The sequence below is a fragment of the Pinus tabuliformis genome, chromosome X (genome assembly GCF_031772625.1).
Source record: "Pinus tabuliformis cultivar Carrire ecotype Pingquan chromosome X, CPIR1, whole genome shotgun sequence".
NCBI classification, from domain to species: Eukaryota; Viridiplantae; Streptophyta; class Pinopsida; order Pinales; family Pinaceae; genus Pinus; species Pinus tabuliformis.
Genome location: NC_142308.1, coordinates 964,093,532 through 964,120,996, shown reverse-complemented (window position 1 = coordinate 964,120,996; position 27,465 = coordinate 964,093,532). Strand labels below are relative to the sequence as shown.

The 27,465-nt window shown below is 38.4% G+C and overlaps 1 protein-coding gene across 2 annotated transcripts in view; it reads left to right on the top strand.

The window, feature by feature from the left end:
- The first annotated feature begins 5,948 nt into the window (after positions 1 to 5,948).
- LOC149142920 (V-type proton ATPase subunit c''2-like) overlaps positions 5,949 to 27,465 on the top strand; it is a 34,024-nt gene continuing 12,507 nt past the window's right edge. The window contains exons 1-3 of one of the 2 annotated variants that reach the window (XM_089446810.1): positions 5,949 to 6,127; positions 6,226 to 6,380; positions 6,475 to 6,552. In XM_089446810.1, coding sequence (XP_089302936.1) covers positions 6,271 to 6,380; positions 6,475 to 6,552 — 188 coding nt within the window. In that variant the 5' untranslated portion in view covers positions 5,949 to 6,127; positions 6,226 to 6,270. Of the gene's footprint in view, positions 6,128 to 6,216; positions 6,381 to 6,474; positions 6,553 to 27,465 lie in introns of both variants that reach the window. The other variant, XM_089446809.1, reaches the window with a different exon arrangement.

Genomic DNA, 27,465 nt, shown 5'->3' with positions numbered 1-27,465 from the left:
TGACTATGAATCAAGTTATATAATCTATCTATGTACATGTCAAGTATTTAACTCTAAAAATCAAACATTTGTTCCAATTGTATTGTTACACACTGATATGATTAGTCTATAAAACACATGATATAAAAAATTCAAGCCCACTATACCCTCAACTATGACATTATTAAAATTTACATTCAAATATTTATATCAACAATATTTAAAAATATTAGTGATTGTCATAAGAGATTCTTTTTATGTGATTAATTACAATGAGTCTTAGTTATTTATATGATTATTTACAATATTGACTATTACATTGGCACCTTCATTTATTGGGATTTTACTCCACATTAAAATGCCAATAATTCCATACTAACATACTGGTTGAATGGTTGTGGGGTGACTATGCTTGTTAATCGACCTTCCTCTCCTTCCTTTATATGGCATAAGTAAGAATAATAATGAGAATTATTCACTATTTAATATATCTATCTTATAGTGTATTAATATAACTTCTACAACTATAAAAACTATTTCCATAATATTCACATTGCCTATAAGAAACAATCCATAATAATGTATAAATTCCAATATATCAATCTTTGTGCTAAAGGACACATCCACATCTTTGCAATCACATTGTCCAAGCCCTACATCATTGCTAAATTGCTAATTATTAAAATTTCATTATTGGAACATAGTTCGGCTTCAAACTTCCAACAACGGCTGGCAATGGAATTTTTTATCCTACGGTCATAGTCACATGTCACATTTATCGAATTGAATCAAAATTACTGAATTTTACTGGTATGCTTCTATTCATAGGCTTAACCCTGTAAATGATGTGTGTAAAGTTCCATCTAAAACATATCAATGAAGAGCTTTGGAGGCAAATGCAAACCATTTTCATTTAAAAGAACATAGCATTGGAATGACAACAGGACAACTCACATGGGAAGTTTTCCATCCTAAATACTAGAAAAATAATGCATAGATTACAGCCAAATGAATTGCTTTAACCAAATTAGTTGAGCAGAGTCCATCCTGCCTGCTCACAGGGGAGCTTACAGATCTGAATAGAAAGTCCACTGCTAGAAAAGAAACAAAAAGAGCTTAGTCAAGACTCAAAACTTAAAAGTCAAAATGTAGTTAAGAAACAAAGCTCTGATTCTGACCCAGAGCAGAGGTTTATGCTTACCTAGTTTCTTTGCTAGTAGTCCATGTTGCAGCAGTTCTTGCTTAAGCTATTGTTGTTTCGCTTGGTTTTATCCACATGTTCCATTTCTTTCTTGTTAAATTATTGGTACTTAGTCCTTTTATTTTGCTTTGCTCTTTTGTTGTATTCCTTTCCCCGATTTGCTGTTCGACAAGCTGAGACATTTCACATTGCAAGAACAGCACAGGGAACGATATAAGCACTCATAAGCCCCTGTGTTATAATGTGTAAAGTGCTGCCAGTGTCAACCGCAAAGTTAGCAACCCACTTTGGGGGGCGCCAAAGACGGCCTGGCCACTTCTATAGGGTGTTGCAACTGTTCTAGGTGTTATAGCAATAGCGCCTCAAGGTCGAAGTTAGTTTCAAGTTTTTGTCAAAGTTTTGAGGTGGCAAAGTTTGAGGTTTCCCTCCCTGCTGCAGCTATCCAGCTCTTACGCTTTTTCTTCCTAAACGTGTTGTATTATCTTGTATTTTACCCATATGAGATTATACGGAAAAAAAAAAGTCTGTCTGCCTGGTCAAAAAAATTTAGATAGCAGCCTTGGTCCGAATTTTTCACTGTTGATTAATTTTAGATTTATGCAAGGATATGATTATTTGTTCTTGTTTTCAGGCGGAATGGAAGAACCTAATAGGATGAGACTGGGAAATAAAAATTTGCATTGAATTTACTGTCTACGAGATTTGAAGAAAAAACATGATGAAGGCTACGGAATCACTGAGCGGCAAAGGCAGACCATGGATCGACTCTGCACAATCAGTTAGATAGTTTCTAGGCCAGAAGGTGAGGGAATCACTGAGCGGCAAAGGCAGACCATGGGTCGATTCCGCGCAATCGGTTAGGCAGTTTCTAGGTCAACGAAGCCAGTAAAACCCTACTGGAAGTTATCCAGTCGAAGGAGTAGTGAAAGCCGTGGGAAGTACAATAAAGAAGCCGGCAGCGACCGTATTTTAAAAGCAGTTCTCCATTTAGTAGAGTGCGAAAATCATGGACATAGAAAATGTCCAAATCAACAGAGAATACTTTATTCAAAGATATGTCATTATGCAATTTACATGAAGACTGAACATCAAGTATTAGAACTTACATCTTGGATATCGCGCTATCGTAGGAGGTGTTCCCCAGAGTAAAACATGTGCCATGCTTATAGCTTGAGCAGGTATTCTTCCTCGTGAATTCGCTGCTTGAGTAGATAGTGTATTTGTCAGCTTTTGCTTAGTTTTCCATACTGATGCGAGGCTGTGTGCACCAGCTCTCGGTGTTGCAGTTATCTCTATCTTTCGTTAGATTTGGTTAGGGTTATCTAGCTATGGTTAAGCAATCCATTACTCTCGCAACAGCCAGCGAAGACCTGATATTCTCACATAATCTCACAACACAATTGCACAGAGGAGAACAACGGATTAACCGATAATAAAGGGAAATGAACAACAATGCATAACATGATGTGGATATGAATGAACGAAAGGAAATGAAATGGGTTTTAATGACATACACTAGGACTCGCGGTCACTTACTACAGCCTTTTTTGTAGATTGATTTTGCTGTTATAGATTTTGAACAAGAAATTTACGGTTTTGTGAAGTTTTGTCTCTTTAAAAAGTTCATTAAGACTATTTACTTTTAGGTTGCTATTAAATTGATGACTCATAACTTCATATGTTGTAAATTTTTTGATAAAATGCCATTTTGTTTCCACTGCGCCTTGGTTGCAAAAAATGCAAGTTCATTCATCCTAGTCTTCTTTAGGGACTACTCATCTCCCAGTTTCACAACTTAGATGATGGGAGCTAGTCCTCAACGGAGCAATTAAAATTTTAGTTGTTCACTCGATTGAGGAACTCAAATACTCTTTATCATCATGTTTCCACATTGGGTTAAATTCTTTGACATAATATGCTTTTTGTTTTCCTACCTATTTTGTCCACATGGCAGTGCTAAATTTTTCTAACACCCACTTTTTTATCTCTTCCTTAGCGTGAGGGCAATCATGCATATTTATGTCCCATTTGCCTAAACACTCTCTGTTTTGTTTCATCCATGTCTTTTTCCGACCATTTAGCTCTTCTTCAACAACCAATTTGGGCCATCGGTGCTTATCCATATTTTCAACCTTCTTCAAGTAACTTAGCAATTGAATGATCTCTGACGCCTCAATTGGAAACATACTAGCCTGAGCTAAAAGGATATCACATGAGACCGGTGATTTAACTTTGAGGCTACTTGTGATTAGGTGCTTTTGAATTCTTTCTATTTGTCGCCATTTGTGGCTTGACATATTACTCCCCCATATTTCACAATCACATTGTCTTAAGTTCTTGCCTCTTTGTGTGAAAGGAACTTTGATTTTCAATATCCATTGGGTTTTGATTATGATGGATGTATTGATTTTCCACAAACCCTAGTTATAGAGAGTTCTTGTACAGATGTTATTAGAAGTAAGAGAATGGGCATCCATTAGTTGAGAGAGAACCTAGGATAGAAGTTTGTTGCACTTAACGTGTAGAGAATTTTTCATTCTCTTTTTTTGTTCTTTCTACTTTTCTTTTTCAAAGTAGGAAACACCCAACTCAAGAAATTGCACTTGGAGTAGTCTCATAGGTGTATATAGAGCCCTTAGGAATGGACCGCGAGACTTGTGGGGAATTAACCCCTCATGTAGAAGTTGGACCAAGTGTTCGTCACTTCTTTCTATCCCTATAGAGAATCTATCAATTATTTCTGCATAAGAAGATTCATGACATTTGTGTTGTGAGTGACACTGATTGGCTCGAGCTCTTGAGTTTAAAGGAAATTATCATTAATGCATCACTATTGGTTTGGTTTGTTTCCTCATGCCAACAAAGAACCTTGCATACTTCCTTCAAATCAAAGTTATTCATAACCCTTCACCTTGAGGGACTAAAGCTACACAAACCCCAAACAAAGAAAATTGTTCTTAACATGAAAATAAAAAACCACAAGGGAATGATTTAGAATATTTCTAGATAATACACCATAAACATAGGATAAAAAGAAAACCAAAAGGAAAGACTAGGGAACCAATGCTTGACAAGCAAAAACACTGAAGATTATCCGCATGGAGAACCTAGCTTGACTAGAGTTCCCTTACACAAAAGCCTTTACACAAACCAAGGTACTCATAATTCCCACTCTCAAATGTTGGAGTCACCCTTGTAACTCTGCAAAACTCAAACCCATATACCAACCTCTGTAGGATCCATACTTATTCAACACATGTGACCTAAAGATTTATAATTATCTTGTATTTCATGTGAGGGTTCAATTCTTTGCATTGATTAACCACAAAGGAGCATTGCCATATGAATTAAGAAGACCACACCTTGTTTTGTTTCACCTCCCATTATTGGATAGAAGTGTGTGCGTCTTGGATTAAGAGGCATTTGATCAAGGGATTAGAGTATAATTATGAATCCCATATTTAATTAATATGTAAGGGCCTAAGGTGGAAGCCATCATAACCCAATGATCCATTTCACTATTCAATTACTTTTTCATGTGATAGAACATGACCTGGTCGAATTGTAAGAGAGAATGCTTGATTCAACGAATGAGGGAGTTCAATTCATTTCCCTCAGGGGATGGCTCTATTAATCGTTTACTTTAATTCTCACTATAAATTCCTCAAAACATTCTCCAAAACTATTAATGTTTTGATACCATATTTCTTTACAATAGAAAGACCTTGCCACAACAAATAAATCTCAGATGAAATTATTATTATTATTAATATTATCCAATTTTAAGGTCACAGCCAAGCGAGACACCAAATTGGTGTATGAGACCCCCTTGTTTGTGGGACAAGGGATCCACCTTCGTGCAACGATTTTGATTGCTAAAGTCTACGAAGGCATACATACTCTACCCCCTCTAGTTTTGAACCTGTGACCTCTTAAGCGAAAACACATAATCTTAACCATAAAAGACATTTCCCAATCCCAAACATATAAATCTACCTTGTTTCTTTCTCCATGAAGAACACTCCCCTACTTACACCATGCAAAGAAAGATTAATATTCCACCTCTTTCTTACAAATTCTTATATTTATCTTTATAAAATTAAGTTTATACACACTAGGATAATTAAGTCACATAAAAAAAATAAACCAATAAAAATTTATTATAATGCAAATAAAAAAGTAAGAAATATATATTCTACTAATATATATATATTAAAGATATTGTGAATAAAGTTATTTAAAATAAAATTAATAACTACGATAATTAAGTCACATAAAAAGAAATAAACTAATAAAAATTTATTATAATGAAAATAAAAAAATAAGAAATATATATTCTTAATATACATATATTTTACTAATACATGTATATATTAAAGATATTGCGAATAAAATTATTTAAAAAAAATTGATAACATTATTTTAAAAATCAATTTTGGCTATAAATAAAATATTTTAATTTTCTTTTTTATTTTATATTAAACTTTATATAGTAAAATAAAGTAATTAAATAAAAAAAAAATAATTTTAGCATAAATATATATGTAATTCCTTAATTAAATTAATATCTACTACTTATAATATGCATTAAACCGATATCTAATATTTATAATATGCTAGAAATATTTCTATATAATGTAAAATAATATAACATTTTAATGAAAATAAAATAAAAATAAAAACTTATTTAAATCTATCTTAATAATGAATCTAGACTGGTAATATTTACAAATAAAACATATTAATATCGAACACCCCTATCTTGTAGCAGCGTGTCCACCCAGAACCGGAGGCCCGAGCGCTTTCTACCCACGAAAGGAAAGAAGTTGACGGCAACTAACGGTTCCGTTGAGAAGTAAACATAATTTACCGACGGAGGGACCGAATATGATCTGTTGATTATGGATCTATAGCTGGACGGCCATCTTATTCCCCTTTGAAAGGCTGGTCAGTGGTCTGCTGGCTTCAATTTGATTCAGATTTAGGCCGATCTGGCTTCACTGTATACAAATTTAGTTAATATTGATATTAAACAGATTGAATAGGTCGAGGATTATCGGGTTTTGACGCGCAAGTAATTGGAACTCATAATGGCGAAATCAAGTTCATGGGCACATGCGCTGGTCCAAATATCTCCCTATGCATATTCTGCCGTGGGTATTGGCATAGCGATCGGGGTTTCTGTATTGGGCGCTGCCTGGTATGTATCAAATATTTTCTATTTCGGTTTTCGTTTTTCAGTCTATGCCCCGTTTTTTAGCGGATTAAGAGGTCGAATCTGTCATTGGGATCAGGGGAATATATACAACAGGAAGCAGTCTTATCGGTGCGGCAATTAAGGCTCCGCGTATTACTTCCAAAAATCTTATCAGGTGTGTATACGATCTCTACCACTAAGAGGAAAATTAATATTTGATTCCTTTTTTTGGAAATGTTCCCCTGCAACAGTTCACAAGCAGTATTTATGTTAAATTTCCGCACATTGTGAAATTTGACTGTATTTTGCTAACTTCCAATGAATAAGTAATGTAACATTTTGATTTGATTTATACTCGAAATCAACCCCTGATAGGTAGTATCTTTCTGTTTTAATAATCTAGGGGTCTTTTCTTTTGATTTCTGGTTCACACTACATTGATAGCAACTCTTGGAAATGTAAGGTTTACATTTGTTTCCAAGAAAAAGGCTTTATAGTTGATATTTCAAGAAGAAACCAGAATATACATAACACCTATCTGCGCAACTCTGCCCGAGAACTGTTTCTCTGTTTTCATCAACATCAACACAAACTATCATAAACTTATCCTATGTCTGAGATCACAGTCTTTCAAATGGCAGACCAAAAATGGACACTGGACAAAAGAACAGAACAGCCTATAGGCTAGCTTCAGCGGTCATAACTTCAGCAACTAAACTGAATTTCTTCAGAAGAGCAGATGGAAATCAATATAAGGACTAAACCTTTTCTGGGAAGGATTCTTCACTAGTTTCAGTTTCATATACCAGACCTTTCTGCGGAAGTAAAGCCTCTTTTGAAAGTTTATCCGCCTTTTCATTTAACTCTATGAAAACATTATTGAAGGTGACATTTTAAAAATTTGTTCCTTGCTTCTTCACTCCGTCCATAATTAGAGTTAGCAATAGGTTTTTCCATTCTGTCCATAGTTGGAGTTTGCATAAAGTTCTTCAACCTTTTCTTCTCTTTTGCGCAGTCAATGATTAGCTTGGAACTCCCCTGAAGATTTAAGATTCCTCTTTCCGAAGCAATTTTGAGCAGCAACGTTAATGCAAATAATTCAACTCTGTTGTTAATCCCGTGCCCAATAGCAGATTAAAAAAATATAATGATTTTCCTTCCCTTCCCCAGTAGCAGATTAAAAAAAATATAGTGATTTTTCTTTATGAAAAGAATGCCCTCACCTCCACATACCCTTGGACTTCCTTGACATGCATGCACCATCAAAAAACCCGGTGCCACAGATTTATCTGTTTCTGGGAATTTCAGAGTTCTAGGTGACTTCACTAATCCTAGTTTCCATATTCCTCCATATGCAAGACTAACTTGATGAAAAACTTGAATTGAAAGTATTTCCTTATCTTGGAAGGTCATTTCATTTCTTGCTAGTCATATTGCCCAAGCAACTGTGCATGGCAATGAGTTGTGGTCTGAACAGATTTATCCTTATACCATCCTTCAATGTCATAGTCATAGATTCTCCCTTCCATTTTCCTTTGCCTTCTGCTAGCTTCAATGCCTCACTCCAAACTATTCTTGTGTGGAGGCAGGGTATTGGAAAATGATCTCTAGACTCATTATTAATTTCACTTAGAATACACGTACATGGACCCTACCATGTCCTCATATGGTAAATTCCCAAGGTAAATACTTTGTTAAATAAGGCCAGCCAAAGGAAAATCCTTGTTTTCAAAGGGATATTCAACTTCCAAATAGGTTTCCACTACCATATTCCTTCTCTTTCTTCCTCCATTCCAGCCTTATACTTTAGCTTCATTGTATAGTTTCCAAAAACTTTGTTCTTTGACTGAATGATTTCATTTTTATCACCCTTGAGTCTAATGGCATTGTATTGTAGTCTGCATATGAACAGAAGTGTCACATGTGCATGCATAATATCATTCGGGGGATCCAGGTTGGGGCTGGTACATTCTCCTCTCCCTTATTTATGCATTGTCTTCAGTGCATATATATACACATACACAGAACTGTAAGAACTACTGGCACATATGAACTGTCCTCAATGCCCTCATGCTTGCAGTTGGCATATGCAGGCTCATTGCTCATATGTTGTAATGTCCTCTTCAAATTAAATTGCCCAAGAAAGGACATAGATGTTGTAATGTCCTCTTCAAATTAAATTGCCCAAGAAAGGACATAGTAGCCTATTTAACCCTGTAGGCTTTAGTCATTTAAAAGGGGGGAAGCCATTATTTAATGTTATGTAGGTAACATTAGGTAATAATAGTTAATTTGGGTCAAATGGAGAGAAACTTTCAGTAAAAGTCAAATTTGGGGCAAATGGAGGGAAACTTGTTGGTCACTCAAAATTGAAATTAGGAGGAAAAATCCAAAGAGAATCTATAAAAAGGAGAGAGGAGATTCATTATAATCATCATGAATTGTTATTCTTTTTTATTTTAGGCCGAGGCTCTTGAGACTTGGTGGGTTTTAAGCACAGTGGAAAAGACTAAAGTCCTGATAAAATTGCGATAACATTGAGAACTCACGATTTTTTCAACTCGTTGATGTTTTTTTTTTTATCGTTAAAACTATGCTATTTCTATTATTTACATAAACCTGATATAACAGTTACAACCAAGAGATCATGTCGCCAGAGGCCAAGGATGGCACTCTGGATTGATAGTGCTCACAAAAACTACCCTCGCAGGGGCAACCTCTTCGACACTGAACGCCCACGCAGGAGCAATACCATTGAGACTAAATACCCATGCAAGGGCATCATGACTGAGACGGGTTACCCACGCAGGGGCCTTGGACCTTTGGGGAACAGAAAAAGCAAAATTAGCTATCCCACGCAGGGGCGAAAGAGAGAAGTGGAAATTCTTCATCGTTGTCCCTCGCGAGGGCGTAGACAAACACAGAACTACGTAACTGTCAAGCCGAACAAAGACATTCCCAACATACATTGAGCACCTAGGATAAGAGTAATAATTCACAAAAAAACCTGAGCATTGTCTGAGGGCAGGAGCTTGATTGTGCGGACGCCTATTCGTCCGATTCTTCTTCATAAATCCAGTATTCGCCTTCCGGGGGAGGTCCCCAATCAACCTTGGCCTTGCCTGAAGCAGACGCCGGTTGAGTCGGTGGTGGAGCGACCGCCGGTTCAGGTTGTTCCTCTGTTCTTCCCTCAGCAGCTCTGGAACTTTCAGCATGATGAGCTTGGGCACGGGGTTGCTCCCCAGCTTCCTCTTTCGGTACCTCCAGGAAAAGGACCGAGACATGAGCATTAATATTTGAATTTCCCTGAGCACTGCTAAAAGAGAATACCGCTGTTCCGAAAGCAGGTAGCGGGGCAGAGCTCGAATCTGGAGTCCTGGCGTCCATGAACTGGGTCGACTGAATGGGGTGTGCTTCAGCCACTTGGTGGCACAAACAACGGCAACAGCTTGAGGATGGATTGGCAATCGGAGGCCGTGAAGTTCCCCCTCTTCCGGAGCCTCGACGGCTGATGAGTCTCTGTCTTGGGCGCACCATGCTTTTCGTTGAGCGTAACAGAGCAGGGGCGAAGGATATGGAGGGTGTGAGACCACCTTCACCCACCCTTGCCGCTCTGTATCTACCTCCAATTGCCAACGGAAGTTCTTGAGCCTGAGCTTGGAGAGCAGAAGTCCAGAGACCCGGTTCCACAATGCGACCTTGATTCCATGCGTTACATTCCATACTCTTAACATATTTATCCTGCGCTGGTTTGCCTCGGTCCTGGGATGCCATAACTCCCCTCTGCAACAGTTAATGGGGCTCCGTCCTGGCAATGAATTGCCGTCCCCTCGCGCCTTTGCTCTCACGCTTGCCATCCAGGGCGGCGGAGGGCAGTTAATACCTCTTCCATGCTTGAGGCCGCCCATGGTCACCATGTGGCGTACCCTCTTTCTCGTTTGTGGCACCCGCATCCGGGTTTCAACTCGTTGATGTTATCGGTTGAGTTTTTCACTATTTTTTTCAAAAATGAAAAACACGGGATTTAATCGTAAAACTCAGGATAAAATTAGGAATTGATCCAAAAACTCATGAGTGATGTGCCGGGCCACGTATAAGTTAGGAAAAGGCTGATTTTTCCACTCATTTTGCACTCTAGCCTTTACGATTCTTGCTTGTGGAGAGAGGAGGTGTTTGCCATTGCCAAAGAGGAGGAGATTTATTGGTTTTGTGAGGTGGATTCGGAGGAGGTAGCAGCTGCAGGGGAGAGAGGGGTAGAGGAGGAGGAGGAGGAGGAGGAGGAGGTGACATCATCTAGGATGGGCAGTAGTAGACGATAGAGGTGACCTCCTACATTTGCTTCTATAGGATGACAGCGTCCATTTTTAGCCCTAGGAGCAAAGCCTTCTTCCTCTATAGGAAAAGGCAAAGCCATTCCATATTCTCGTAAAAGGGATGAAGGAACTTAGTGATTGATTAGTTTATGACATGTAGATGACTCATGATGATGATATACATTTATTATATTTTTTGTTGATATTTTCACTCTTGAGATTGAGTCAGAACTCAGGATTCAAGACTTGATTCATTGTTGATATGTGATGTAGCACTAGACTTCTTATACATCTTATATGTTAGCTTTCTTTTAATATTTATGTGGCAATGCATTTATCTAATGTTGTGGATACTTTAGATGCTAAATTAAAAAAAAATGAATATTTTAGTACCCTTTTAAATTTTGTCGAGTTTTTGCCAATTTTTTCAAAAACCTCCCTACTTTAACAACTTTTTTAATTTTCGGACCCTTGTCGATTTATTCTCAAGGTTGACTTTTTCCGCATTGGTTTTAAGACTCCTTTTTTCTGATTGGTTTTGGTGGTGAAAGATTCCACTCTAGTCAATCCTTCTACCTTTCTGGGTACAAGGCCAAATTGTGCTTGAAGGATTATCTTTTTTTTTTTTTTGTAAGCTTAGGTAGGACCCTCTCATTTTCGAGTTTTTACATGTCCGTTATTCACCCCATTTCCGGGGAGGGTAGCACAAGAATCGAACCCAAGATCTCCGGTTCGGTGAGACTTCATTTCCATGGCCATTGCCACTTGAGCTACCCCATGCGGACTTGAAGGATTATCTTTTTGAGGCAAAGCCAAGGCTGGAATTTTCATTTATGAGGCAACGAGGGTTGGATTGATCATTATGAGGTAATGGGTCATTTTCTGAGGCAACGAGGGTTGGATTGATCATTATGAGGTAACAGGTCATTTTCTTAGGCAAGCGAAGGCTGGGAACTTAGTGGTTGAAGCAGTGAGGGTTGGAGTAACCCTTCTGAGGCAACAAATCTATTTTCTAAGGTCAACGAGGGCTGGGAATAGTCTTGTTGAGGAAGTGGCCATCCTTCTGAGGCCAATGAGGACTAAGAATAATCTATTGAAGCAGTGGATCAACTTTTTAGGTCAAGCGAGGGTTGGAGTCTAGGCAACAAGGACTAGAGGAAGAACAATTGCTAGTTGTCTGCGACACAGGATTAGCAAGCAACCTGTAGCTGGGTACGAACCTACAATGAGCTTATTTAAGGCAGCAAGTAGCCCAGGGGGGTCCGCTCAAGAGCTTTGTGGCTGCAATTCGCTGATAGCGAGGAACCAAGGGATGAATATAGTGTAGGATAACAACAAAGCCTACTGGTGTGATAGCTACAACTTGTAAGTTTAGAAACTACATCTTTGGTATTGGTAAAACTATGGAATTTGTAAATTTGATAATTGTTTGTTGAATTGGCCCTACTTATAGTGTTGCTGGTGTGAAATCAATTGTTTGTGCATTCAATGATCTTCATTGTTTTAATATTTTATAGATTGAAAAAGTACTACATTATTGCATTGAGAGGTACTCTGCAATCTAGTATAGTGTAGATGTGTAGGCGTTAGATGTTAGATGTTAGGTCTAAATATTATTTAAATTCATTTTTTTTTCTTTGTTTTATATATATATATATATATATATATATTGTATTTTTGTTTTTCTTAATAAAATTACGAACTCGATAAAAAAATCATAATATACATATCACATTAAAATATAACATATAAATAATAGTTATAAATTAACATCCATTTTACCATATAAATCAAAATAATGATGCGTAACCATATTTAAATTTAATTAATAAATACATAAAAAATTAATATTTACAATATAACACGATTCTTAACCTTGAATATTCACCACCATTTTACATGGATATTATTGACTTCTAAATAGGATTTCTTACAATACCATGGGCTAATAAGATGGCTCATCAATACCACATACCCAAAAACCATAACTCGTTTCAAAATACATATATATATATATATCTTAGAGGAACCCAGCAGCCCGCCTGACACGTAACTACTAGTAAACCTTTGGGTGTCTACGGCTTGTCCTCCTCTTCGTAAACTGGGTAACAAATAGGGGGATTTGAACCTTGGATATCTCAGTTTTCACATATTTCACATTACTTCGATCACCAATTGAGCTGCCCCCTGGGACATTTTTTTTTTTTTTTAATTTAAATTTATAACATATTTTAAATAAAAACTTAATACTTACGATAAACATACAATATAACAAGATTCTTAACCATGGATATTCACCTCCATTTTACCATGTATATTATTAACTTGTAAATAGGTTTTGTCATAATACAATGGGCCAATACCATGACTTATCAATACCACTTAACAACTTTTAAATTAAATCTAAAAGCAAAAAGCTATGGGGAGATGTTGTAGTGGCGTAAATGTTTGTAAACATTTACATGTGGGCTCAATTAAAAACTAATAAAAGGTTAAATGTAATTGCTTAGAGAGACACTCTACAACCTAGTATGTAGAGATGTCGTAGTGTCTTGTAAACACTTTGGCTTAGTCAAAATAAAATAAAAAATTAATCTAAATAAAAATTAAAATAAAATAAAACAATTATTAATGATAATTATCAATAAAACATTTTGACTTTGTCAAATTACATAAAACTAAAACTAAAAATAAAATAAAATATAAAATTAATAATTATAATTAATAGTCCCGAGTGTTAGCTCAATTGGTCAGATTCCCATTGCTAAAGCACCTCGCTAATGGAAGGTCAAATGGTCAATTAGGCTCTATTAATAAGCCAGTGGGAGGTGATCCCCTGCGAGTGGATCTGCCTAGATATTTCATTGTAAAAGCCATAAGGGTTAGCTCAATTGGCCGAGCTCCCGTCGCTAAAGCACCTCACTAAAGGGAGGTCACGAGGTCAATTTTCCTCGACGCCCTCGGGCTTAGGCTTTGCTAATAAGCTGATAGGATGCGATCCCTCTGGGTGTATCTGGCCAGATATTTCCTCGAAAAAAAATAATTATATTTAATAATAAAACCAGTCTAGATCCATCTTAACTCTGAATCAACCAAGTGCCGAGAGGGATCGAATATCTTGAGATGCAAATCTATTTTAGAGCGAAAGGAGATTCGATTCCTCTCGGCGCTTGGTAGATCCGAAGCTAAGATGGATCTAGGCTGGTTGTTATAACATGCATGTCCTTATTGGAAACCGTAGCCCACAATCTCATCCCAAGAGTAATTTCTTAAGAAGGATATTACAGGTATTAGAGTTGTGCATCTTGCTAGCCTATGAGCATATGATTTCTGAATGCTCTCGAAGTTTAGGGAAAATGTTACATTCAGGAAAAAGAACAGTACCAACAGTTCAGTCATGGCGGACATGGAAGAGTAGCCACAAATTAACCCCTTCGACATCTTGGAGGAGCTAGCAAGTGGGCAGCAATGGATAGCTCAACTGATGGCACAAAGGGCAGCAGTGGATGGTTCAACTGATGGCACAAGGGTAGCAGTGGATGGCTCAACTATTGGCACAATGGCAGCAGCAAATGACTCAATTTTTTACCCAGATTGTGGCAAATCTGAATAATGCAGGTAACAATGCTATTAATGGATCTAATGGAGGTAGCAGGAGTTTGGCAGAAGGAAGCGACAACTATAATCCTGGCCCCTTTAGCATCTTTACACAAACTAACACAAGGGCAACTAGTAGAAGGAACCCTAGGCCTCTACTACCCCAGTTTCTAGATGGGTAGGAAGCAGTAAACCAAGGACCTACAGAACAAAATGGAGATTTTTCAGAATATTTATGGGAGTATGTGTCACTAGGAGTGGATGTTCAAGCAGACATGACCTTTACGGAGTTTAGTAACATTAAGTATAGAAATAAGCCCAGGGATCATAACAGAGGCACGCAGCAGAATTATGACCTACTGCGCAAGGTTGGGAAGCTGTGCATCCCCTCTTTCGATGGGTCATTGTAAGATACCCACGCGGAATATCTTGGGAAAAACCACAAAATTTCTGAGTTTATATAGTCTGGTTCAACGTGGCGTTTCAACAAACAGTTTGCATATAAACTGCTGTAGGTGTCTTTTTGAAGTTTGTTTCCAAATGAACATGTACAGTGCCAAACTCACAAGATAATAATACTTCAATTAAGCTCATATTCATTTGCGTTAGAAATTTAAGGGCATACATACGACTGTTAATACATGCTCCAACGAACAATGAGGAGAATGAGACATGGAATAGCAATGAACAATTGTAGAATGTATGGCTGTAGGTGATTTTCACATTTCAGATTTATATCAGCAGTACATTATGGTAAAAGTACAATGATAACCTCTAGATCAGCCCCATAAAATTTGTATTACACTTGGAAGTAAACAGCCACTTCATTCACATTAATGACAGCCAATATCACAGTGACACAGTCAAATATTCAGCGTAATAACAGAGAGTACAGAGCTTGGTGTTAAGAGAACCTGGGCTTATGCTTCAGCAGTGAACTTTGTAAGATATCAATCCCCTTTTTACAGAGACTTCAGTCCACAAATAAGTCATTGATCCAGCCACACTTTCCTCTTGACCATGGTTGAAACATGTCCCTTAAATCTGATAAATTCAACGCAGGAGTATAACAGCTCATTTTGACACAAGGGAAGGGAATCTCGGCCTCCTTGTACAGTATAAACTCAGCCTTAAAGAAGACACCAGCAATCTCAGGCAGTGACTATAAATTCAGTCCCAGTTATGTATATAAACTCGACCCAGCAAGAGGATGGAACTCAACGTTTTGACAGAGATAGGCTTTGCCAGGAAAGGAGAATATATTCGGTCCTTCTTTACTGATAATGGCCAGCCTGTAACAGATCTTGCTCCAGCACAACTCGACCTCGCTTATCTCAGGTAACTTGGTCACTATAAAGTATGGAACTCCACCTCCCTTTAGTAGAGGTAAAACCCAGCAACTCAACCTCTATTTGTGAGGAGATTTGGTCTGTTTCCCTCACAGTGAAACTCGTCCCACTTAGTAGGAAACTCAAACTTACAATCTTCTCATAAGTTCAGCAACTTGACCCACAGGAATGGCTTGGAAGCTTGGTATGTTCATGGGTATTTCTCCGCCTGTAATAATGAGATAGAAACTTCATATCAGCAGATAAAATCGACTGATAGCACCTTTACCTCAATATCTTCTTCTCTTTTGAAGCCCAATGGTGAAATTTGAGTGATCTCGCTCTCGAAACTAGCTAGGGTGTACTGTCTCAACACCGAATCTAACAACCAACAAGTAGGGTTTCCTAAACCCTCCATTCTTCTCCAAGAGCTCTCCAAAGTTTCTTTTTCTCAAATGGCAAAAGACTAGAATGAGGAGAGACCCCCTCATTTCCCTTGCTTATAACTCACTTAACTCTTTTGCCTCCCTTTTCACCTTTTTCCTCCAATTAATTAATAAGAGCACTTTTCATCTCTTTATTTAATAAAGTGACTTTTATTAATTAATTAAAGCCACTTTTAACCCCAAAAAATGCTTAATCTGCCTCCATGGTCACACTGGCCACCCAAAGCCCCCTTTTATCATTCTGCCTCTTAGATATTTTTGCCCTAATTCCAACGAGCTATTACACGAAGGTGTTTGTCCAAGTAATCAGCCTGAAACACCACCTTAAGCATAATTAATTAAAATATCCATGTTAATAACTCTGTTTTATGGAAATCGTTGGAACGCAACGGAACCAAGATTGAACTGTGTAGAACTAATCCTAATGATGAAAAATGACAAGTGATCTCAATCGGACCCTGTAAATTTCCTCAAAACCCTCCGAACCCACCTGTAATGTAATCCAACTCCTGTGACTTGGTTGACATAAGCTCTCGAAACTCCTCCTAATCTCATCACAAGGTAATGCAAAAATTGGGGACATTACAGTTATCCAAGTACTCGGCAAGGCCTTGGGTACAAAAGTTAGACACCTACCTCCAACTTAACCCAATGTTGGAAGCAAAGGCTATTAAATTCGCCACCTTTCATTTGGAAGGAGAAGCTCATGAATGGTGGTACCATGAATTGGTCACTCTGGGACATTCCAACATTACTTCTTACGTGGACTTCACACAAAAAATGATAGACCGTTTTCACAAGAAGGATCCAGAGATGCACTTCAGGGAGCTATCACAACTCAAGTAGACCAACACACTAGATGCCTACATTTTAGAATTTCAACAAGTGGTTGTAATGGTGATAGACATATTTAAACAGAGGTTGATCATGCTCTTCACAAAGGGTTTAGCCGAGCCACTACGTGGGTGGGTCAAGGCCTTCAAACCCACCACCTTAGAAGATGCCATCACTAGGACATGAGACATGGAAGATGCAACACCTAAAACTAAATTTCCATCCAGACCACTCATCACTGAGAATAACAGGGATAAAAAGCCATTATAGAGGGATTGGTCTGGGAAGAACAGGCTGGATGATGAAACATGGAGAAAGCTAAGAATGAAGAAACTTTGTTTCACTTGCAAGGGACTATGGGAATCAGGTCCTAGATGCTTGGGCAAGGGAAAGGTCGACTGTATTGAGGTAGTGTCAGGCAATGACGATGAAGAGGATACAATATCAACACCTAGCAGTTTAGAGGGGGAGTATTCCCATGAGGAAGCTAAAGGGGATGAGAGACTTTATACAAGAATTAAGGGCAGTACTATCACCACTCTTCTGGAGTCCCTAAATATTACACCTTTAAGATCAAGGGGGTCATATAGGGACAACGAATCACAACCTTGGTTGATGGCAGAGCAACTCACAATTTCATCGATGCAACTTTCGTGGTAAAGAAAGGTATTCCCCCAAAAGAGTTTGAGGGCTTTAGCGTTGTGGTGGTTTATGGGTACAACATGTTGAAATTCTATGGCAAGTGCAGTAGAATACAATTTTCTGCTAGATAATTACTTTCTAATGATTTTCAAATAGTATTTTATGCCATTGCAATCATTGAATAATTATACTTAGAAAATCTCAATAGTAAATGCAACAGAAATAGCAAAGATCAAAGAAAGACAAACATGCACAATAGAGACAATAATTTTACCTTGGGAAACCCAACCTTGGTAGAAAACCCAACAATCTTTTCTTAAGGGGAAAGTGTCTTTCAACTGGGTTTACAAATCAAAATTTTGTCTAGAAATTTGTGCCAATATCCAAGTCAAAATTCTAGTCAAAACTAATTAAAATAGTTGTTGGTCAAACTAGTCAAACATATCAAAAGTCAATGCTGGTCAACAACCTAGTCAAACTATCCTACAATCAAAGTTTGGTCTTGCGATCTAGTCAACAGTCCACACATGTGGTCTCGTGGTCAAATCTACAGTCAAAACCCTCGCACATGTGATCAAATAGTCTTGTGGTTGACGTTGTATGGATCAATCAAATTTGCGGTCAACTCAGTCAACTTCTCTCACATGTGCAGTTGGTCACATTGTTGGTTAACTCGGTTGTACGACTGGTCAAACTATCCTTTCTTCTCACACGTGTCCAGAACAAGAGAGATAGAAGTGATGATCTCCAATAGATTTCTTCTTAGTTGAATTTCTCCTTCACTTAGAAAAGATCAATGAACTTGCTATATTGATTGATTTGCCTCTCACATGCCTGTCTATTTATATAGAGCTTTAATGTGAGTGGACACCCATAGAGGTGGCTCTTCACCCCTTCACTTATGCAACCTACATGACAACTCAACATTAGACTAGAATTGTTAACCACACTAATGGGTAAAAGCCCTATTAGATAAACAATTCAAACCCGCTCTATAAAATATATCACTCCACCCTGGAGCTAGCAATGTGAGTACTGTGGGCCATTTACCCCTAGACAATTTAACATGGCCCCATGGGTAAATTTATCAATCTCCCCTAGTCAAATTAGCATGATCCCATGGGAGATCTCTGCCCTTGGGCCATTCACTCGTGGCCAAATCAGCATGGCTTCTTTTGGGGGAATGGATCATTCCCCCACTAGTCAAATCAACATGACCTTGTGGGAGAATGTCTGCTTGATTCTGCAAAAATGTCAACACTCCTTCTTAGCAAGGGAGACATTCTGCATCACTCCAAGCTTGTCTCTGAGGTATACAAACTTTGTTCTAGACAAAGGCTTGGTGAGAATGTCTGCAATTTACTCGTTTGTGGATATATACTGGAGCTTCACTGCTCTCTTTCGCACCATGTCTGGGATGAAGTGATATTCGATCTCAATGTGCTTCGACCTGTCATGAAATACTTGACTCTCCTGAAGCTTAACACAACTTTGATTATCATAATGTATCAAGGTCATCTCTAACACCTGATCAAATAGCCCTGAAAGCAACTTTTGAAGCCACACTGCTTCCTGACTTGCGACACTGGCTGTGATATAATCTGCCTTTGCTACACTAAGTGCCACAAAAGTCTATCTCCTACCAAACCAAGATATCATAGTTGATCCTAACCTAAAGCAGCACCCCAAGGTGCTCTTTCTATCCTCTGCACTTTGATCCCAATCTGAATCATTATATCCTTGCAACCTCACTTCACCACCTAAGACATCTCAAACCATATCCAACTATGCTATGCAAGTACCTCAACACATGCTTCGCTACAACCCAATATACATTCCTCGACTCAACCATATATTGGCTCAAGATGTTCACTACAAAGAAAATATCTAGGTTGGTGTTAACCAGGTACATTAAGGATCCAATCAATTACTTGTACATCATGGGATCCACCAAATCTAAATTTGAATCAGAATCACCCAACTTCTTCAAATTTGTCGTCATAGGTGTAGCCATGGACGTGCAGCCCATCATGTCGAATCTCCTCAAAATCTGAACAATGTACTTATCCTGTTTGAGGTAGATCTCATCTGATCTCTGCCACACCTTGAATCCCAAGAAATAATGCTTCAAGCCAAGTTCCTTCATCTCGAACTTCGAGGCCAACTCCCTCTTGCACTTGATGATGAGCTTCTCTGCCCCAGTAAGGAACATATCATCAACATATAACACCAAGATCAAAGGAACACCATCAACAACCATGAAGTCATGGTTTGGATCCACATCACTCTTAGTGAAGCCCAAACTCATAAAGTATCCATTAATTCTAGAATACCATGCCTTGGTTGCCTGCTTGAGTCTGTATAAAGCCTTTTTTAATATACAGGCATGGGATTCCTTCCCATGTACCTCAAAACCCTGAGGTTGCTCTATGTACACTTTCACATCAATCACACCATTGAGGAACACAATCTTCACATCCATTTGATGTAATCTCCAACCCATAACAAAAGTAAGAAAAACAATAGTCCTGATAGAAGTGTTCCTGGCAATTGGAGCAAATGTCTCATCATAGTCCACTCCCTCTTTTTGGGAGAATCCTCTCGCCACGAACCTTGTTTTGTACTTCTCAATGTTGCCATCTACTGCGTGCTTGATCTTATAGATCCACTTGGAAGTTACTACTAACTTCCCCTTAGGTCTTGACACTATCTCCCACACATCATTCTTCATGATGGACTGATATTCCTCCATCATGGCATCCTCCCAAATGTGTTGGCTGCTACCTCCTCATAACTGGAAGGCTCAAAACCAATGATGTGTCTCATCAATGCCATATAACTCGAGTATCTCTATGGTCGTTTCCCCTCCCTGAAAGTACGTCTGGGAGTTGCATGTCCTTGTGTATCGTGCAAGGTGTCATGAAGCCATGTTGGCCTCTTCCTAGCCACGACAACATCTCTAGGTAGATCCACTGACTCTATTGGCTCTATTGATTCCTCATGATACTTTGCAGGATGATCAACTAGAAGAGAGGGACTTGTACTTGCATCTTTCAGAGCCTCCTGCTTCTCACTATCAATCTCCATGTGGGACTCTCTGGACCTCTTGAAGGCTACCTCCTCATCAAAAGTAACATCTTGACTAACCTCAATTTGACGTTGTCCTGGAATGTAGATCTTGTAGGCCTTCAAAGTGTCGTTGTATCCAACAAAAGTGCCCTTCTTTTCAGGAGGTTCTATCTTTTTCCTCCTCTTTGGGTATGTGAATGTATATTGGACAACCGAAGATCCTCAAATGAATGACCTCTGGCTTCACTCCTGTGAATGCCTCCTCAGGAGTCTTGTCCTCCAATATCTGGTGAGGACTCCTGTTCTGAACATAAACAATTGTGTTGGATGCCTCTACCCATAAGAACATGGGTAGATCTTGATCATGAATCATTGCCTTCACTGCCTCCATGTTGAAAATAACAACGAGAAACGGATTCCTTGATTTGTGCCTTAATTCAAGGAGGAAAATCGAGTTTCTTCTTTGGCATACTCGATTTCCTAAAGAACAGGAGAATTCCTAAAAATTAGGACGAGCTATGATGCAGTTAACTAATGTATTGAAGTGGAAGGCCGAGTTATCTATCTTCTAGTGCAAGCTGATTGAGGAAAAGGACGGGTGGTTGAGTCTCAAGTCCTAGATTTGAGATAGAACGAGTTGCATGAGTAGTTAACTCAGTTAACTTAGTCAATCACAAAAGCAATTTTCTTCAATTATAAACTTACTAACTTTAGCCATTCAAATTTCATTAAAAGGAGGAACGAAGGCATAATTTGTATCATAATTGAGCATGAGTTTGTGTGTTGCTTGTGAGAGAAAGGTGCCAAGAGATCTTATACGAATTGTTGGAGAGGAAGGCAATTCCTTAAGGAAGTGCACATAGAAATAGCAGGCTCCCTATTTAATATGAGGAGAATTTGTGCTAGGAATTCGGGCTCTTAGTGCACACAGATTTAGGAGGAAAGGATCAACATTCTTGTAGGTTGTTTCAAGCCTAGTTCAAGGCTGAGAGATCATTGTATTCTCTATTGAAACAAAGTGTTTTTGTAAGAGATCTATTGCTCATTCTTTTTCAATAAAATTCTCAAGCAAGCAAGGGGTTTCCCAGTTGGGTTCCCTAGAAAAATTTGTGTTTTGCTATTGTGTGATTGGAAAATCAGTAGTTGGATCGAGATGGGTATACAAGGTGAAGCATGGTGCAGATGGGTGTGTGGAGAAGTACAAGTCCAAGTTTGTGGCCAAGGGCTTCAGACAAATTGGGGGCATAGACTATGATGAGACTTTTGCCTCAATAGCAAAAGTCTTTGGATAGATACCTAGCATTATGGCCATCTTTCTAAATTCTGTGGTGTACTCCTATACACTCTGCCCTTACTTCTACTTGATGTAGTGCCACTAGATCCATTGGTCCTTTACATACCCGATAGGATAAAATTGTGAATTTATGAGGTTTTTAAAGTCCTACTTAATCACTGGAGGTCCCTCCAACCTTAAAGTCTCTGTGTGGCTTTCCCACCAGGTCAAGGCATGGCCCTATAATTTCAGCTGTTCAAATGAAATATTTTGTTTTCCTCTACGTGGCAAACACTGAAATACACTTCTAATTGATGCAACCAATGATTTAGCTTCAGAGCATCGATCTCAGCTTGGTATGGCTTGATATCAACCTTCACTTCTATTTTTAATACGAATGGTGAATGGTTCATGACGCTTGAACCGTTTGATCCATTTCGGGTCATTTTTTGGCTTGTTCTCTATTTCTTTTCGATCCCCTGATCTCTCCTCTTATTGGACCTCTGCTTTAGAACCCCCATCTTCTCCAAATAACTTGAGCTTATTGGTTAGGGCTGCTATTAGGAGATTTACAGTATGACTTATATCTACAACTTGTTATTCTAGCCTTGAAAACCTCTCCTCTATAGAATCAAGATGATTTGTCAACCATGACTAGGGTTTTATGACTTTTCGCTTCGCCAATCTATATCCCCTACAAATCTCCACAATATAACCAAAGAAACCTACTCTGATACCAATATGGTCTGTAAACTATTGTGGATATTTAACTAGACAGTTCGTCACAATAGATTTGATAAAACTGTACCTAAAAATCTGAAATGTACATTATTAGGGTTTATTTGTTTTTAGATTTTCGGATCTGTAAATTATTGTTTATTGCATATGCATGCAAATTAAAATTTATATAGAAAATAGAGAACAACAAAATAAAAACTTACAAACCACATTTGACATAATATATCTTGGGAAACCCTTTCGAGAGAAAACCCAGCTAGAAGGTGATGTTGCAATGTGCTTTTTTTCAAAATAGAAATTGATTGCGAGTACAAATAAGGCAAGTGGCCCATGGGTTACTACAATGCACAAATCCTCTTTGTGTGCTTTCTCCTTGTCCCTCTCATCTACTTTGCTTGTCTATGGAACAAAATGCACTCAAAAGGAATGGAACCCCTTTTCCTCCTATTGGCCCAGTTATACTCAACTCGATAGCCTACTAGTGGTTAGGTTTGACTCCCTCAACTTTTAACCAAAGTTACAATACAGACTCTTCTAGAGTCTTCTTCATCATAATCATTTGGCTAACCATTTTTCCATAAATAATGGGGGCTGACATGCCATCCTCTAGAATTATGGTTGTCAAAACAAGCTCAACTTTTGAGTGCAATAACTTTTACATATAGATTTTGATTGAGGCGATTCTTGTGCTATTGGAAAGGCCTTTGTGTGTAGAACAACAAAAATAGGTGTGGTGTAAAGCGGTAAAGTTTTACCCCCAAAAAACACTATTTGATGGCTCAAAATGCTCTTGGAAGGTTTCAGACCCCAATTTGCCAAACTAGGTCTTACTGGTAAAAATGGTCTTGTGAGTTGATTCCTCGACTTTTTCCACTATGAAAGCATTGAGATGGATTGCTATAGTCCTTGCTAATTCCAAAGCAGAAGTGGGAGAGCGTCTCAATGGACTCCATCACAGGTCTACACAAGGCACAGGGCAAGGATTTCATCTCCATGATAGTTGATAGGTTAACCAAGTTTGTACATTTTTTTGCGATTTTAGCAAATTTTAAGGAAACACAAGTGGTGAAATTGTTCTTCAAGGAGGTGTTTAGACTCCATGCCCTGCCTAAAAATATAGTTAGTGATCGAGATGGCAGGCTTAGCAATGCTTTCTGGCAGGAGCAGTTTAGATTGGTGGGCACAAAATTGACCCCTAGTACCAGCTATCATCTTCAAACAAATGGCTAAACAAAGATTGTGAATAAATGGACTGAGTGGTACCTCCGTAATTGTATCAGGACAACAAAAGGCATGGATCAAATGGTTACATTTTGAGTAGCATTGCTACGATACCACTTATCATCTATCCATTGGGATGACCCCATTCAAGGCACTGTATGGGTATGATGCTCCATCATTTGTTGATTTGGCATTTGGACATAGCAGGGCTCCAAAAGCCAAAGATTGTGTTGACTTTTGTAGCTCAGGAGGTACTTCTTGTCTTGTGTCCTGACGAGAAGGACCTTGATTTGCCTCTTTAGGAGCTTGCATGCGACATGCAAAGTGTGCAAGTGAGTTACACACATGCAAATGTGTTGCATGTGACATGCATGGGATGTGCATGTAAAGCAAGCTAAATTTATGATTTGTACGTGAGTTAAAGTAAAGAGAGCTAAAGATAGGATAGTTAACTAAAGTAAAGTCACGTATCTTCAGTTAATTTGACGAGCTAATTTTTGCTGTCAATCTAAGCTTAGGAAAATTATAAATTGAGCCTATGTTTTGAGGCTAAGACACAACAACAACACAAGATTGAGAGAGGCTTTTCAACGAGTGTTGAGAAATATGGGGGCAACAAGTGTAGTTTATTTCTCCTACTTTGATAACTACTTGTGATGTATTTTTACTTTACTTGATTAACTTTTTTCCTTTATTATTATTAGTGTTCTCTATCATCAAACAACTACCAAATCATAAAGAACAATGAGACAATAGGACACAAGATATAGGCGATCAGCCAGGGCCAAAACCTCTCCCACTGGGAGGAAAACCCACCAGAATCCTTCTCTTCTTATAGAAACTCAATTGACGAATTCCAAGACCTATGATCCTTGACCAAGACCCTCCAAGACCAAGTCATCCTTCCTTGATGAGCTTTCCTTACACAACTTCCAACAACAAACTTTGACCTTCCAGCAACTTCGACCCCAACAACAATTTCTGCAACTTCGACCTTGCAACTTCATCAACTTCGACCTCGCCACATCATCAACTTCGACTTAGCAGCTTCACAACTTCGACCTAGTAGCTTCACAACTTCGAATTTGATGCAACTTCAACAATTTTAACTTAGCAACTTCGATCAAGAGGCAACTTCACAACTTCAATCAAGAGGCAACTTCACAGCTTCGATCTTGCAGTTTCACAGTTTTTACCTCGCCGCTTCACAACTCCGATCTTGTAGCTTCACAGCTTCGATGCAACTTCAAAATTTTTCTCGCCCAGAAACTGTAGAAACCCTAACGAGAGGGGGAGAGAGAGAGGCCCAAAAACTTTGATCTTGATCTTCTTCTTCTTCTTCGTCCTTTTCCAACTTCTATCTTGAGGCAATCGAACTTGCTTGAGTGAGTGTATAAATGAGGACGAATTCCTTCTTATTTATAGGCTTGTGAGGGGTACAAATTGCTATCTTGAGGCCGACTTGTCCCTTCATGTAGGCCGACTTGATCTTTGTGCCATGACGAAGTCTTGAAGGGTCTTTTGACTCTATTTTGACTCACTAATTTTTTTCTTTACAATATGTAACATGCCCAAATGGGTCTTCAATACATGATACATAACAAACCTAGACGCACTCAATGGGTGCTTGACCTAAAAATAAATTTCCCTTGAGCATGAAACACATTCGTCAAGAACACAAATAATAAATTTATTTTTCTTTGTTTCATTAAATACATAAAATCACGATTACATATGTCATTATGAAGACTGAACCTAGTTACATATTCCAACACTACCTCTTAACTAGGGAGGTATTCATAATCCATACAAGGTACTTGGACATTCTCAATCTGAATAATTCTCATAAGGATAGTTGGATTGGTAACCCATCTGTATAGCATCATATCATCCAGCATTGTCACATAGCAAGGCCTTGACTAACAACTCTATCTCTCCACAAGATTAGAGCACAATGCTGGCGAGACCAATGATTTATAGAAACCCTCATTATTGTCTCTTTCGGAACATACCCCACCCGAATTCTCTCAGAGTATGTTCCACTAGGACTATTCTTATCTTAGATTCCCAGTCCTCAAAGAATATTGGTCCTCTACGACTACTCTTATCTTGGATGCCCTACCACATCCTCAAAGAGTATCAAATGACAGATGCTTACCCAATCCTCCATTCTTTCTTCCCAAGTGAAGACAAGAATGATGTGTCTACCTCTCCTTCTCAACTAAGGAGGATATACCTATTCCAATGAAGGAATGCACCCATTCCTATAAAAGGAATGTACTCAAGCTCCCTTTTAACCATGGACTTGACCAAGCCTCCCCTCAACTTGGGAATTGCTTCCAGTAGCTCTCTAGGTGGAGATCACGGGACAACCAGCTGCTTGTAGGACTCTCTCTTTCGATGTCATGAATTTCTTCTTTGTTATGGAGCCTACATCTTTTGGGACTTCTTTGTAGGGCATCGACCATCCATCACTTTCATTCATGAATCATATCAATCATGTCATCCTTTCTTTCATCGGAAAGTGATTCACTAATCCATATCTAGCTTTCCTTCGTATAGCTACCTTCTCCACATCATGTTTTCTTTAGGATCTTATCATCCCACCACATGAGTATTAGTTGTAGATGACATCTACAACTCTTCCTTTGGTATCCCTGCATTAGCCCATCTAGATATTGTTCAAAAATAAAAAATAAACATCAAATTACCTTTGTGATGGTCTTACATCATGACGTCCGCTTGTTGTATCAACATTTTGCATTCATATTGACACATCTCCAAAAAGATATTAAATGTTAAGTGTCATCTTCCTTTCCAGGCTTCTTCGGAGTCTTCATACCTTTTCCATGGAGATGTCACAGTCAATTCTTCTAGTTATCAAATGTTGATTTACTTTTTTATGTGACAGTAGTTGCAATTTTCACAATCTCTCCTTACTTTCTTCACATATTGCTTCTCAGGAACTTTCATTCATAGTTCCTTCATTTTTATCAACCACCTCATATTCCATATGAGGACTTATTATGTTGATTTCATCTAGTTAATATGTGAACCATGCCTTTATGCATCCTTCCAAAGGAGGAAATCCCTTTCTCTTGATCATGCTTATGAGGTGGAGCATTTATCCATGCTATATGCAACTATATGGCATGACTCAATTTTCTTCAAATACAAGCATACATACCTCATCTCTTCCTTTTGGTCATCTAGACTCTTTCAACAGCTTCCTTGATTGAAAGAACTTCAATCACCTTGACCTGCTTCACTTCTTTTGACATCATACCATCATTTCGTGAATCCCATACAAGGTGGAATTCTCGGTGAGATGCTTCACCTACTAATGAAGATTCCAACGAACGTTCTTGACCATCCTCATCCTGTAAATGCTCCTTTTTGAATGATGTATGATGAGCTCTATATTAGATGACTTTCTTTTTCCCATAAGTACTACTTATGCTTCTAATGAGGTTACCAAGAGCTACATCCTTCTACAAGTCACAGCCATAGACTTCTATTTCAGCTATCTTTCATGCTTCTTTATGATGATGTCACGAGCTCTTGCTTTCAATCATATGCTTCTATGATGCCATCTCCTAACATGATGCATCCTATCATGCTTCTAAT